General features: G+C 44.0%; 1 protein-coding gene across 3 annotated transcripts in view; it reads right to left on the reverse strand.

Moving 5' to 3' along the window:
• GLS (glutaminase) overlaps positions 1–14,760 on the reverse strand; it is a 53,567-nt gene that overhangs the window by 4,959 nt on the left and 33,848 nt on the right. For 2 of the 3 annotated variants that reach the window (XM_082762836.1, XM_082762834.1), the window contains 3 exons: positions 1,164–1,225; positions 169–245; positions 2–65 (listed from right to left, as the gene is read on the reverse strand). In XM_082762836.1, the coding sequence (XP_082618962.1) occupies positions 2–65; positions 169–245; positions 1,164–1,225 (203 nt within the window). Of the gene's footprint in view, position 1; positions 66–168; positions 246–1,163; positions 1,226–11,350; positions 14,506–14,760 lie in introns of those variants that run through there. The other variant, XM_082762835.1, reaches the window with a different exon arrangement.

Genomic DNA, 14,760 nt, shown 5'->3' on the forward strand with positions numbered 1-14,760 from the left:
CCTGTCTTTGGGGAAAGGGTTCACTTTGCATGCTTCCAGCAGGAACTTAACAACATCCACGTGCCCTGTAAGAAAAGCAGGAGTTGGTGTGTGTGTATGCACGGGCTTACGTGTATTCCTGTACACACACGGTGTTAGGAAGCAGGTATATGCAAGAGGGGACCGTACCTTCTGCAGCTGCCACGTGCAACGCTGTTCGGGAGTCGTAGTCCCTCTGCTCCATATCCATCCCTGACAGAGCAAATCTAAAAAAAAAGAATTATGGAAAGAAGTTGTACGTAATTAAAAGGAGTTACAAAGTTCGCATTGAACAATATCAGTGCTAAAGCAGTGAAACATCTCCTGTAAGAGGATATACATGTAGATGGCAACAAAGTAAGGACAGGGGCCCTAACTGCTTTGGCTTTAAAAATAAAGTAGGAGCTTAACTTTCTTCCTAGCGTCTAGCTGTCATAAACAAAAGAAAAAGTTAAAGCACCTTTACCCTCAATTTATCTGATCTAAAGCCAAACACGGGCAAGGTAAGTCGTGTAACGCACAGGAAACCCCTGCCAGCTGGGGAAACCCAGGAAGGAGCCCCAGGTTTGTAAATCCCGAGCAGCACTGAGGTATTAGGAGAGCTCTTTCATCACACCGCATCGCTCGGGGACAGAGCTAAGCTGTGCGCATCCACCCACCCACCAGGGATACTTGGATATATTCTAGCTGCATTAATGTTTATTTAGTCTTGCAGTTACTCCTTTAAACACTGCCAAGCTCTGTTCAAGATTTAGCCAGCAAAGCTCTCCTACCCTCTGTAAGACTATTTAAGGAAACGTACTTCAGTACGATCCCAAGAAATGGGAAACAATGGGACTGCAGTATAGCACGAGGGTACCTTTTTGATGACTGGTTGTTTATTTTCTTAAACACATTGTTAAACCTCTCTCTGCGCCTAGCTCCGATTTCTCAAACCTTTTCTTTCAAACACCTTCAACCAAACAAGGAGTCAGGTGAAATATAACCATTAAAACGCCATGGCTAGGAGGTGGTGGTAGAACAGATTGAACCTCCAGCACAGCCTGGACATCCCCAGCACGAGCACAGCGTAGGCTCGTGAGCAAACAACAAGGGCAGACACCACCAAGCAGCTTTCCTGCCCTCAACCCCCCGCTGGTTTTTACCTCCGGAGTGCAGACACATCCCCCGTGTAGGCAGCAAACAGCAGGTTTATCACAGACTTCACCTACAAAGAGAGACGATGCCCAGTTTATTCAGCTTCTTGCCTCAAAAAGAAAACTGACGGAAACCCCAAGAAAGGCCAGCATGGTGCTTATGAACGGGTTTGTTTTGCCCTGCGAATTTTGGCCAGAGAAGCAGGCAGCGTAGAAGCACCGCAAGAATTTGTTCCAGTTGGCTTTGCCACCCGTACTCCTCTGTCTCCGTCCAAAGTTGAAGTCAAGAGGAAAGTAAATGAAACCCAAAGCGTGCGTGCCTGTTGTGTGGCAACAACTATGGCCCTTGTTGTAGGACAAGCAGCGTTCTTCTCTCAGACTGCCTGATGCTGACGGAGACAGCAGCGCTCGGTGCGATGCACAAATCATAAACACCTCGTCACACAAGCTCCTTCTGGCAGAGTAAGTTGTTTGCTTTGTTTGTTTGTTTTACAGACGCTCAATGTTAAGAGAAGTCTGTTTTAGCGAAAGAGAAATAATGTTTTTGCTTTGTATTACAGACTTTGCTTGCATACATCTAATACAGACGCTTTCCTCAACGAGACATTTTAAGCAATTCTGTCACATGAAATCATTACAAGACAAGCGAGGTTTGTAGGCAAAGGTAGAACAATTACAGATCACATTACACAGGGGAAGTCTCCAGCAAGTAGTGCTTTCCTAGCTGTATTAAATACTCAAAAATAAGGACTGATATTATGAGGCCACAAGCCTCCTCCCATGTACATATTTAACACATCCTGGCTATGAGAACTGCAAGCTTTAACAGGAGACAAAGCCTGGTTTTAAGCACACCACATCGGTTTGCTTCCTTCACTGATGCTGCCGGTTCTGTGTGCGACCTCACAGTCGCCCCCGAATGTGAAAACCTCCTAAAAGAAGGCAGATCTGGTACGGATGCCGGGCTGCAGGCTGGCATGGAAGGGGAATTCAGTTTCACCATCCGTGCGTGCCACCAGGGCGGCTCAGAAGGGTCTCCCTGCCGAGCACGGCTCCGCTCCTGGTGCCTGCGGTTCGTGCCCGAGCCAGAGGCAGCTCCTGCAGGTGCTGAGAGCCCCTCGACTTCCTGGCTTGAGCAAAAAGCAAAGGGCCTTCTGTGCTGAAGGAGCTGTACTTTTGGCTGGGCTGCTTTGCGTTCCTGGAAATGCAAGTGTCCATTAAAACATAGTGTAAAACAGCACACGCTCCTCCCTAAAAAAAAGTGCAGAAAAATCTAAACTTTAGTTCAAGGAAAGGAAGTTTGAGAGGAAACGTGACCGCTCTCTGTACAGCAGCGAAGGTAACGGGATACAAAAGCAGGGGAGAAATAAGTTTAGCAGGAGGACAGTTGTGGCAGAAAAACTACCCAAACTGGCCAGAAACGAACTCAAGCAAGAAAAAAGCAGGCACATCGTAGCCGTCCTCCTTCCCATTGGGTTACCTGCCCCCATTTCAAGGGAGACCAATGATTTTAATTGAAGAGTTGGACTGGGTTTGCCAGCAGCAAAGCAAGCCCAGGCTCTGCAACCTCACCCTGCTCAGCAGCAGCACAGTCCAGGCCCAAAAGTGAACAAGTTTCGTAAGGCAGCAAATGAACCGCTCCAAATGCAGTAGTAAAAAGCGAGTTCAACGATAAAAGTTAGAAGCATCTGCCAAAACAAGGTAAAAAATTCAAAATAAGAACACACGGGATATACAGAGTGAGAACATGCGGGAGCATCTTCTGGTACATCCCAAAGAAAATATTGGTCTAAAGAGCAGACGTGAAATAATCCCGTAAGAGGTCACTGCTCTGATAATGCTTGGACTGACTCAGCCCAGTGCTGGCAGTGCTCCTGCCTCAGTTTAGAAGTGGTGAAGTGGCCGTGACCTGGAGAGCTCCTTCCCAACCAGCAGCTCTGAGAGCCCGGGGACGAGCAGGGGAACAGCACAGGAGCAAAAAAACGAGCCCTGTTTTGTTGGTGAAGAGCCACGGCGATGTGAAGCTAAAGGAAGGAAGCGTCCAGAGAGGCAGGAAGCTACACCGCTGCTACAGGGCGTAGATAAACACAGATAAAGGGGGAAGAGAAAATAAGAAAACACCCCCAAACCATGAGCCAAACAAGATACAGGTGCTGCTGCCTCTTGGATGCTTCCCAGCACTGACTCCGGCAGCACAGCAGCTGTGCGAAGACAGCAAATCCTTCAGAAAAAAAAAAATAATAATAATTTAGCTCGAAGCTGGATTAATTCCATGAGCTCTGAACTAAAGAAGGTCACTGAATCTGGGTTTTCATTTCCTATCGTGTCCTGCTTCCTGAGAGCACCCCCCCCGTGCCCAGTGATTTATTTGGAAACATGACGGATTTTACGGATTTTACAGGCTGAGAGATGTTGCTGCTGGCTGCAGGGTTTTTCCAGGGGGCCGAGGAATCCTGTCAAGCCCAACACAGTCTGAAATGGTGCAGGTAATACAGACAGGGGTAACCAAACAGCCCCCCGGCCTTCCTCCAGTTCCCTTCACGGGATTGAGGGACACCGCCACAGCCCAGACTTCAAAACAGACGTCCAAGATGTTGCAGGAAAAGGTCCTCTGAATGCACAGTTTCCCAAAAACTCTGCAATGCCTGAACTTTATTAAGCATGGGATGGACCTCGCGTACTGACAGGAGATTTTTAAACGCAACCAGGCTGGGGAAAAGACGGGGCTGGCAGCCACCACCTGGTCCCCCCTCTCCCTCTCCAAGTGCCGCATCGAGAGCAGGGTTTGGGCACGCTGCTTCCAGCCCTACCTCCCGGCCTGAAGGCCAAACCTTCAAGCCTTGAAGCATCCCCCTGCAGCACGGGGCACAGCCCTCGCCAAAGGGTCCTGCACCAGGTGCCAAGTGCACGGCAGCGCTAAGCCAGCTCAGCGCCGGATTAACGCCGAAATTCAGAAAATAGATTTTAAGCTAGGGATTAGGGAAGAGACCGGCGGTGCTAGGAAGTCTCCCCATTCCCCTGACCTTCGCAAACGAGCAGGTACTGACAAGTAACGCAAAAACAGAGAGTTTACACGACCCGAAGTCATAAAAAAAAAAACAAATCAACAAGTTGGACTCGACACTAGCGGGGTTTGGCTCCTTGTCCTAAAGCTGACCCAACCCGGAGGGTTACCCGAGGAGCCAGAACAAGCAAAACGTCCTTGCAGCTCTCCTGAGAAATGGCAGGTTTTTAAATGCTCGTTTCAGCAGTGGGGAAGGACTGCTGAAAAAGTTAGCACGGAAAAATCACTATTCTCGTCTAAAAGACATATTTTTGCTTAACTACATCACTCTTCAATATGATTTCCCTACAAAATGTAGCTTCACTTCAATCTCAATCCCAAGCCAATGCCTTCTGCACTGCTTCCCCTGAAACAACCTAAAAGTTACTACCTACAGGTAAGCACAAAATTCACTTCTAAAAGGAAAAATTAAGACTGAACCCTAAACACACGTCACCCTCCCGGTGGGTCTGTCAAAAGCACTTGTAAAACATTACTATGAAAAATTAGGAAATTGTGATTCCTGAGGAAAATCTTTGTTCCCATTACACTGAAACTAACTGCAAGATGTGCTAGCAAAATGAAGACACGTTAAAAATAGAGAAATATTTAGAAATATCTGAAATTACAACCAAGGTGAGCTGGTCCCTAAAGCTTATTTCTTCAGGGCTTCTGCCCATGCCCCCCATGCTGATTTTCTGCATTGCTAACCTTTGCTTCCTGACTTAATGTAAAAAAGTGCACAAACAGAGCTGCAAGTACTTGCTCCTCTGTGCTTTGAAACTTTAACACAGCAAATAAGATGGTGGCTCCCCTCCTTATTTCTAAGGCACCAATTTCTCTTCCTCTAGGTGGTGCACGCTGCTCTGTGCAGCCGGTGAGCAGCCGATACCCAGCGCCACCAGCTTTTACGAGCTGCAGCGTTTATTTTTGGAGCCCAAGCAGCAACAGCAACTCTCAGCGCTGCTCCCTGGGAGGTTATTTTTGGAGTCTCCCTGGTGGAACCCGCTTGAAACGCTGCTGACGTGGCGATTATTCACCCGTGCACAGCGCCGGCGGAGAGCTAGCAGACTCACAGGACACCTGCTTGTCCCCCAGTACCTTCCAGTTCGGAGCAGCCGTGTCCAAGCACCGTGTGTATATACCGAAAATTTCTACTTCCCTGCGTTAAGGCTAGGCCACAGCCGAGGAGGAGGCTGCATTTTCACGCAGGCATGCCCACAACTGTGCTGCTGCAGCTCAGCCCACGTCAGGCCGGCGAGCTGGTTATTTACCCATTTTCACAGAAGGGCTTCTCAGTCCTAGAATTCATTAGCCAGCCGACTGCATTTAAGCTGGAAATAAGACTGCTTAAAACGAGCTGAGTTAACCTAGCAAGTGTTTTGTTTAAGCAGACCCAAGCAAAACCTCTACTTACCTTCGGGAGGGGACTCCCAAAGCCCATGCCCGCTACCCGGCTCCGGAGTCGCGTACGGCCGCGGGGCCAGCCCAGCCCCTCGGCTGCCACCACTGCCTCCCCCAGAGGATGAGGGAGACTCAAACCCTCAGCAGGAGGCCTTTACTAGCCCCAGCTCATGCTGAAACCTCACCATGCCTCAGATGATGATGCAACGAGGAGAGCTTCCCTCCCCGTGCGCGCACACGGCTGGGACAATGGGTATGGCTGGTGAAAGAGGAGCTAATCCTAAGTGCTACTCACTAAGAATTATTTGTAGAAGTCCTACGCTTGGCTTCAGTGCCTCTGACCTTGGTTTTGGAGAGGACTGAGTTGACTTCAAAAGGGAACAACACTGGGGAAAGGAGAAACTTGGGTACGGAAACTGCTTTCATCACGTTATGGCAAGCACGGTCACAGTCAGTTCCACCTGCTGCTTCCCACTTCTGGTATCAGTGGGTTGACACGCTTCCAGTTTTGGAGACAACAGCATGAAACTATCACCGACTCAACTCCCAAAACCTGGAGTAAAAAATAGTCCCTCTGGGCTGAAGACCTGAGGCTGGTTGATTCCACTTGCCAGCTACCAACAGCCACTTAAAGAAAACTTTTCACGAACATTCATAAAATGAAAATGCTACAGCAACCAGAAATTGTGGAGACCTAATAAGCAAAAACTCATCAGAATAACTCTAACGACCCAAGAAGTTTCAGAGCTGTGCACATTACCAAGGAGTAACAGCAGAGCCAGCCTCAGACCTCTCCTCCTGAGCAAGGATGTTGCTGTGGAGGTGTCTGCCACAAGGGGTATGACAACAGATGAGTACACTGACTTTGTTCAAACAAAGCTTTTACTAAATCGAGTGAAACATTTAAGGCATAAAGACCTGCATCTTCCAAGTCAGAAAATGAAAATGAAGAAAAGTTTCTGTTTGAGGCAACGTGCATTTGCCATCAGTATTTTGGATGGCAATACCTGAATCTTGCTGCTATGGCCGAAGCTCCAAAGTTACACAGAGAATGTTTTAATGACCTTCTGGAAGCCTTTATCTTTCTCTGCTGCCACGGAAGTTTTAAAGCCAGACAAAAAAGATGTTTTGTCACTGAACTACGATGATTAGAAATTCCAAAATGGTAAAACAATAATTCTTGCAGAAAACCAGTGCCAGGTGATGTCATGACGTGGGTTTTTGTAGTCCCTTTGCAGTCCTTTCACGGGCTAACCCCCTGCAAACGCTGCTGCAACAAAAGGCAGAGGGAACCTTAACGAGCAGGATGACCGCTGACCGGTCGACTCTCTGAATGCAGGAGCACAAACAAGAGGCTTTGAAGTAGTGGACCCAGACATTACTAACACTGCAAGCTTTGCGACCAAAGGCCTGGGATCAACAACAGGCAAATGAATAAAGCAAAACGCTGACGAGCGCTTTAGGGACACTGGCTGCGTTAAGCAGGCAGGACAAAAGCAGGTCTGCCCTGTCAAGGACCTACTGACCGCAACAGATAGCTGTGATGCTCCTGCTCCCCTGGCTGCAGCTGCTTCACAAGTGATGGACGGCTGCTGGCTCTCAGCTACAAGACTTCGAGCTGGAATTATTCCCAAAATAATGGAAGATGGTTTTGAAGACACTTACCCAAGCTTTACAAGCAAGAAGCTGACTACATGCAGCAGGCTGAAGTCAGAACAGGGGAGGTCTTACGAGAAATCTGCACTCTGCTCCTGCTGGAAGGATTGCTGCTGAGATACCAGCAACAAGTTCTAGCAACCTTCTGATTCCCAGTCTACTCATTTGTTACCTGCTTTTCTTCCACTGGTAGCATTTAGTAGCTTGAACAGTTCTTCCACCTCCATGGTTTCACCCCAAACATATGACTGGGAACCCCAAAGATGCGGTTGGTAACAATCCTATTCCCCGTTTGTACATCAGCCACACACTCAGCTGTTCGGTGTGTTCCCAGACAGAAGCCACATCTAGCAGTTGGCTCTGCACAATTACAGGCTGGTGAAGTTTAAAACAAGTCCTTTAGAAGCAGCATGAAACGCAGTTATCAAACAAAGCCACGGCTACCCTTATGACCAGAGCCAGGCCTACCAGTCCAAAAAAATCCATTTTGATCCCGAAGCAGTAATTCCTGAGCAAACAATGAAGCTGCCTGCCTCGAGGAAAGAGTCGGACTGGTGAATCACATCAACAGGAAGCCAGCGGCATTATCTCTGCACACAGAGCTGGGCGATAGGAACAGTTCATTGTTTGCTTGGGAATCACTGTGATCGCACGCGGTCCCACAAGTAACACGCCGGCCCTCAGCAAACAACATATTTCCAAGTTTGCATTAGCCTGTTATACTAGAAGAAATACAGGACTACAGCTCTTTCAAGTTCGTAAATCACTTTGAATAACTTTTTTTAAAAAAGTAAGAATCCAGTAGGGAAATACAGCAGGAGGTAAAATGTTAGTTATGGCTTGACCAAAAGCATTACCCATGCCTCTCGTAGGACTCCCTGCTGGCCAACAGATTTCCACACGACGGTAAGCTTACCATGCAAAGAGAAATGACAGCAGCCAGCCACCACAAGCTACAAGAAAGGTAAATTTTAGCAGTCATTGTTCCCAATGTATTCTTCAGGATGGAAGTGGTAAAACTCTGGGATTAACCAGTCGGGTTAGAGAGAACCCAGTCTTGGAGGTTTTCAGCATTTGGTTGGCAAAGTCCCTGAGCACGATGATCTAGCTGACATGAGATCCTGCTCTGAGCTGGAGGCTGGACGGGATGATCTCCAGGAGATCCCTTCCAAGCTCAACGTCAAGACCCTATGGCTTCACGCCTGCAGCCAGTACCATCTCCCGCACTTCATGCAAGTTGGTTAGGATGATGGTACCCAGCCAGGTATAATTGTCCCGTTTTAAGAAAAGATACTGATGAAGATGACCTCCCAATTTATGGTGCACATAATAGTATTTTAAAAACACCTGAGCACTTTAAATCCTAAGTACCAGTTGTTAGGCAACTCAAGAGAAAAGCCTACCTAACAGCGCTTACCAGTTAAAGATTCTTCCAAAGAAAAAAAATAAACTCTGAAAATAACAGTTCCTGATTCCATTATCAAAGTAATTACTGAGAATTTTCAGCATATTCAACAACATAAAAGCAAGAACTTAACTGAAGCAATTCCACTGAAAGAAACATCATCCTGGGAGCCAAACAGATTAAGAGAAGTGCAAATAGAGGAAACAGACTTCATTTCAAGTCTGACCAAATAATGATGAAATGAGCACACACTGACCAGGAGCAGCACTGCCAGCTGCCTGTAACTTGTAAGGTAGCAGTGCTACTTAACCTGAGAAGACCTGCACTTAGCGACCAGATACAGAGTTCAGAGGAAATCTGGAAAGAAGATATGCAGAAGACAACTACTGCCTTTTTCAAGTAAAACAGATCAGGAAAATAGACAACACAACAAAAAGCTAAGTGCCAGCTAGGTAAAAAAAATCAGAGCAGAGCATCAGCTAAAACAGCAAGTGTTACCTTCAAACAGTTACGCTCCACCACGCGTCCACTGCATAAACGAAATGTAGGAAAGCACAGCTGACTGAAACATCTCTGAGGGCAAAAATCGTGCTCTAGGAGTCCTCCCTTTACCCCTTGTCCTTTGTTCAACCCCACTTCCTCATCACATCTCATGCTGAAGAGACAGCGCGTCGTTCTCCAAACACACCAACACACCTCTTCCCCTTTCTAAAGCCCTGCAGTTACCTCTAACAGCCTTCCTACAGGTCATGCCTCTGCATCAGCTTCACTGCCTGAATGGTATTTTCAAGCATTTAAAGCAGTGCTGAACTTGTCGCCAGCACACTTCTGCCAGCCGAAATTCTATTTCAGAGCTTGATTTAGTTACGCTGTAGCTTCGGATACAACCATTACGCAAGGCTCCCTGCGCACAGAAAAAAACAACATATGCTTATTTTGTGAGTAACTCCATTACTCTTAAGGCCTGTAAAAAAAAAATAAGTGGAAGGTATTCAGAAGTCTGCAGAAAGCATTATTAGAAGCCAATAATGAAAGATAAATTTTACCTGAAAAGCAAAGAGAAACAGGACATCTCTATTTTGTCTACAATGCTCTCTCTAGCAGGGAGAAACGTTACATCAGGAGCTCCTATTGATTCTAAGCAGGTAGTTCAATAATTTAGACTGCAAACTATTCAACAGTGCAGGACCTCAGCTCCCGGAACAGAATGGGACTGAGCATTACCCATCCTTCAAAAGCATCGCATTACACACATTGAGTCATCTTCTAGTGGGGACAAGACTTATAGAACAAACAAGATATTAGCACGATTTAACAAAATAGGTAAATTAATTCAAGTTTTAGTTGACTATCTACCTGATTAAACCTTCTTGCTATTCCTTCAACTGCAGCAGACATTTATGACACTCAAATTCCTCAGCAAAGAGGCTCTGCACCAAGATAAACCATTAGGTCTGTTAGGTCACCCTGCTGAATAAAGGCTGTTCTTTCACTGGAAAAGCTGCTTCTAAATTTCAACCTTCATTTTCCACCAGAAAACAAATATTTGAACTCAATTAAAAAAAAAATAGTCAAATCATACAATGTTTAGGATAATATAACACTGTTGCATAAACATTATGTATGATGAAACTCAAAATTAACTACTCTGCTTGCGCATCAATGACATGTATCGTGACCAAGATAAGTAATTAACAATCAAAAACTATTAAAGATCAATTAAGCAACATAATCTTGCCCTCCCTCTGCCCTCCTCCTCCCACCCAACTCCATTCCCTTTTTATTCATCAACCCACCCACTGGTCTTCTGACAAAAAAGCACAATGAAAAACAAACTAATAGACAAAAAAACAAGTCTAGAGTAAATCATCTGTATTCCTCTCTACCTACTACTGCTCTGCCTTATCTTCATGACTTTTAGATAACCTCTTTTGATCCACGCTGTATTATCTACAAGCATGACACAGCTCATTTTCCAAACAAGTAACTGCAGTTTAAGAACCAAGCAACAGAAAAGCTGGATTATGAGCTGTGTCCCCAGCACAGGGATGTCTCTACAGGAAGCGTCTCGTCTCAGAACCATACACATTATAGACCCAACTCCTATTTAACGTCCTGAATAAATTGTCACAGGAACAAAAGCAAGCCTGAGACATAGGCAAGGTGCTTTGCCAGGAGCAGAGCTACAGCTAGCAGTTGTTCAGACCCCTCTGTCGCTACCACAAGGACATGTTTTTTTAACCAGCTTCCTCACTTGATTTATTACAAGCTCTATTTTTTACCTCTTAATGCTGCCTATCAACGGTTACTACTCTGGCTCTGGCCCCATGAACCACATTTTCCAAGCAACTCAATTCGTATCCTTAAAACCACACAAGAACACAACGTCGTGGATATCCTACTGCACCGTGACATTTTTATTAGCAAAGTCGCTGTAAGGAGGTTTTGCTACTCTGATTTTTGCTTTCAGGGTAACAGCTCAAAGAGAACAATAATTAAATCACTGTACAAAATGTTTAAGAAATCTTCGGAAGGTTTTCAATGACCCATGTAACTAAATCTGCTCAGCCTACCTAGTTTTCCAGAACTTTATTGCTTTTTAGGATAGAGTGCTCCCTATTTCGCTTCAGCCTCAAAAAGGTGTTTGAGCAAATTTGTTCTCCATGGAGTGAAAAAAATACAATAAAATCAGCTTAAAATAAATTTATTAAACAATACAAAGATAAGCATGCTGGAAATCGAGATACATAAATAACATACAATGCAAATGAAAAATGGAAAACGAGACAGGTAACTTAACAACTGAGCCAAAAGGTACAACACAAATGCTAAAATAAAACTTCCAAAAGCATTTACATTTCTAATGAAATGTTAATGATGCCGACAAAGAAAAACGAACAAACAGCTAAAATGCTTGAATATCAAGAATTGCCATTACTGTAGCACAGGTGACACTAAAACCGTTGCAGACTCCCTCCTTTAATGACGAGCCCCTAGCACCACATCCTTCCAGACCCACTCACCAAACATCATCCAGGCACGGGCAAGTTGCCGTGGCAGACCAAAAACTCTGGGCCCCGCCTGCCATCACCGAGAGCCATCTGCAGACACGTCAGGCCTGAAGGAGGCTCCCTAAATGCAGGCCAGTTGCCAAGGAATTGGTCCTAAGGAGGCGAACCCCTCCGAACCAGAGGCTGGCCGAAGTTCTGAGCCAGGCTTCAAGAGCATGTATTACAGACCTGTAATAGATCATCTAAAGTGAAGACTGTGTAAGCTGTACCCTAAAGGTTCTGATTATGCATATTGAAGATTGACTTGTCTCCTTGATTTTTTTTTTTTCCAATTCCCCAGACACAACTTGTGTCTAGCACAAGCTTTGCTAAGTAATTTATATTTACAAGATTTTCGTTTTCGGGTTGTCACTCAGATGGAACAATTGCCCATCTTCATCTAAGTTTGTAGTAGTTGCAAATCCTGCATCACGCCTTCCTCTTTTGTAATTAAATCAGTCATCAGCAACATGTAACTACTGTACATACTTCTCATTAGCAGCACAGACACATTACCTTCCCTCTTGCAATCGAGGGTATTTCAGGTAACCACAGTTCTGCAGGATCCGAATACTTGTTACGTCTCTGTAGCTACTACTTCACTGAAAAAACCTCAAACAGGTGAGAAATTTTTATAGTTCAAGACTTTGCCTTTACTTATTTCCAGGATAAGTGCTGACAAACCTAATGCCAAACATCAGTGATAAAGAATAGCCATTACTCAGCAATTTATCACTGACATCTGCCCCACAGACTTGCTTGTTTATTCCACTAGGACTTGAAATTCACCAAATAGTGATTTTCTGTCTTGTTTTGCTTGAACATTTTAATCACAGGCTTCAAACCAAGGAAGCTCATTCTTTTTCAGTACATTGCTAGATGAAGATTATTCAGGGTTAAGTCAGAGCTTATTGCATATATTAATATTATTTAAAATGTTTATGCAAGACTAACGATACCTAAACAAAATAATTAAGAACAGCTTGCTTCCTCAGAGAACATGAACTTTGCTCCTTGATTGACAAACACGTACGTGAGACAAAAAGGGAAAGGAAAACCATAACTTTCCCCTTATGCAAAACTAACACATGAATGCATTTTGGAGCTTTGGATAACCACAAAAGGGAGAGCAATTGGGATGGGCAGGCAGGGAGAAGGGGTGGAGTTGTTACTAAGGAATCATCCAGCATTACCTCTTAAAATCCTCAATGAGCTTTAATGTACGTAGATGAAGGAATAGCTTTTATCATTATTTGGACAAGTTTGCCAGAGTTTTATAAAAAAGGACTCTGCATGAGGCACACTGGAAGGTGGAATACATCCAATTATCTGCAGGCTTATATAGGAGAAAATTTTATAAAGGTATACAATTGTTTTCTAAGACTTTTAGTATCATTCAGAATCTCAAAATAGCTACAGGTTAAATCTGTGCCCTCTGTCCAGCGCTGCCTACTGAACCTATCTGAAGCCTGCATGCACCATCTCCCTTAACCTATTCAAGACACTTATATCAAGTGTAAATACATCTGTTAACTTAAATAACTTGATAGTTTCCTGTAAGAGAATCCAAGTCCTGATTCTCTGCAAGCTGACAAAGGTGCAAGCTTGCTAACACTTGAAAAAGGAGCAACTGGTAACTTTAAAGTTTGCTCAGGTAGAAAGCAATGAGGCCTCTAATCATAGGTATGAACATGCACACACGTTAGCGGCTGAAAAATAAGTTAATTGTAAACAGTTTTAATATCATCTATCAAAATGCTTTACTCTGAATACGTTTCCTGCTCACTACGCTGTTGGTTAGCGCTCTAAAACGAGGATTGCTTACATTCCTCTCTAGGGTGGAGCACAGCATTATTAGTAAGGCAACTTCTGAGTCATAACTACCAACAGGCAGTGCAGGCAGCTAGCAAGACACTCAAGATAGTTCGCTAAGAAATCCTGCTGCTACATTAGTCAACTTGCAAACAAGGCAGGTTTTTTTTTCCTCTTCTCTCCCAGGCCTCCCCAGCCATTATTGCTCTTTTTATTTCACTATTAGCATTAATATTGATTAAAGTTCTGATAAAAAAATACATTTTCACTAGCATGGCATATCTAAGGGATCCATTTCTGGTCAAAGCAATTTAGAGGTTCCTACTAAAATAAAGGATACAATAAAAACGTGACTCTGAACCTAACTCCACTTAATTTGGAGATTGTGTTTACTGTGTTCTGCTGACATTACGTTGCTTTGTATATTAATGAAAATTCTTCTGTCTTCACATGCTGAGCCTGATCAGGGGACACATCTTAAGTTCTTGCTTAACTCTAATATTAATTTACTTAAAATTCTCAGATATAAACAAAAATACACAGATATACACAAGACGTATATCTTTGAAAACATTCAGATTTACCTTTTTTTTAAAAAAAAAAAAGTAAACGTGCTTTAAGTAACTACAAAAGTCATTTAACAGTTTTGGTTTCTGTTGTGTGTGTGCTTTTTTCCTTGAACTTCGACAGCATTTTTGGTATAGCATACAGAATTTACACAAAATTTATATATAAACGAAAATACCAGGCAAACAATATTCAGGCTGAAGTTAGATCTAGAGATGCTTGAGGGTTTTTAAAATGTAGAATTTAATGGAACTAGAACCCATTCGCTTAGTTTTGCTCTCCCCGACCTTCCATTCTATACACTACGGTTCTGGAGATGTCCTCGTTTGATTCAGGTGACACTTTTTTCCATACTGTTTCTTTTAAAGCAAGTTCTTGCTGGAGATTCTCATAGTCCATTGGTCCAAAGGAATGCTAGTTGTTCAAGCAACATACATTATTTATTAGTGTATTTGAAGGAAAAAAATCCAAATCTGCAATCAATGCTAACAGAATCAAGTTTTTCAGCTCTTCACATATAAACTGTTATTTTTTGTTTTCCAGTTATAAACAATTCAAATCCAAATTGGGTATTTTTCAGATGCATGCATGCAAATATTTAGAAGCACTTCAAAAATCATTCTCCTGTATCTTCTCCTCTAAAATCTTCATGCCTTAGTTAAAGCATTA

The sequence above is a fragment of the Aythya marila genome (genome assembly GCF_965140915.1).
Source record: "Aythya marila genome assembly, chromosome: 6".
Lineage (NCBI taxonomy): Eukaryota > Metazoa > Chordata > Aves > Anseriformes > Anatidae > Aythya > Aythya marila.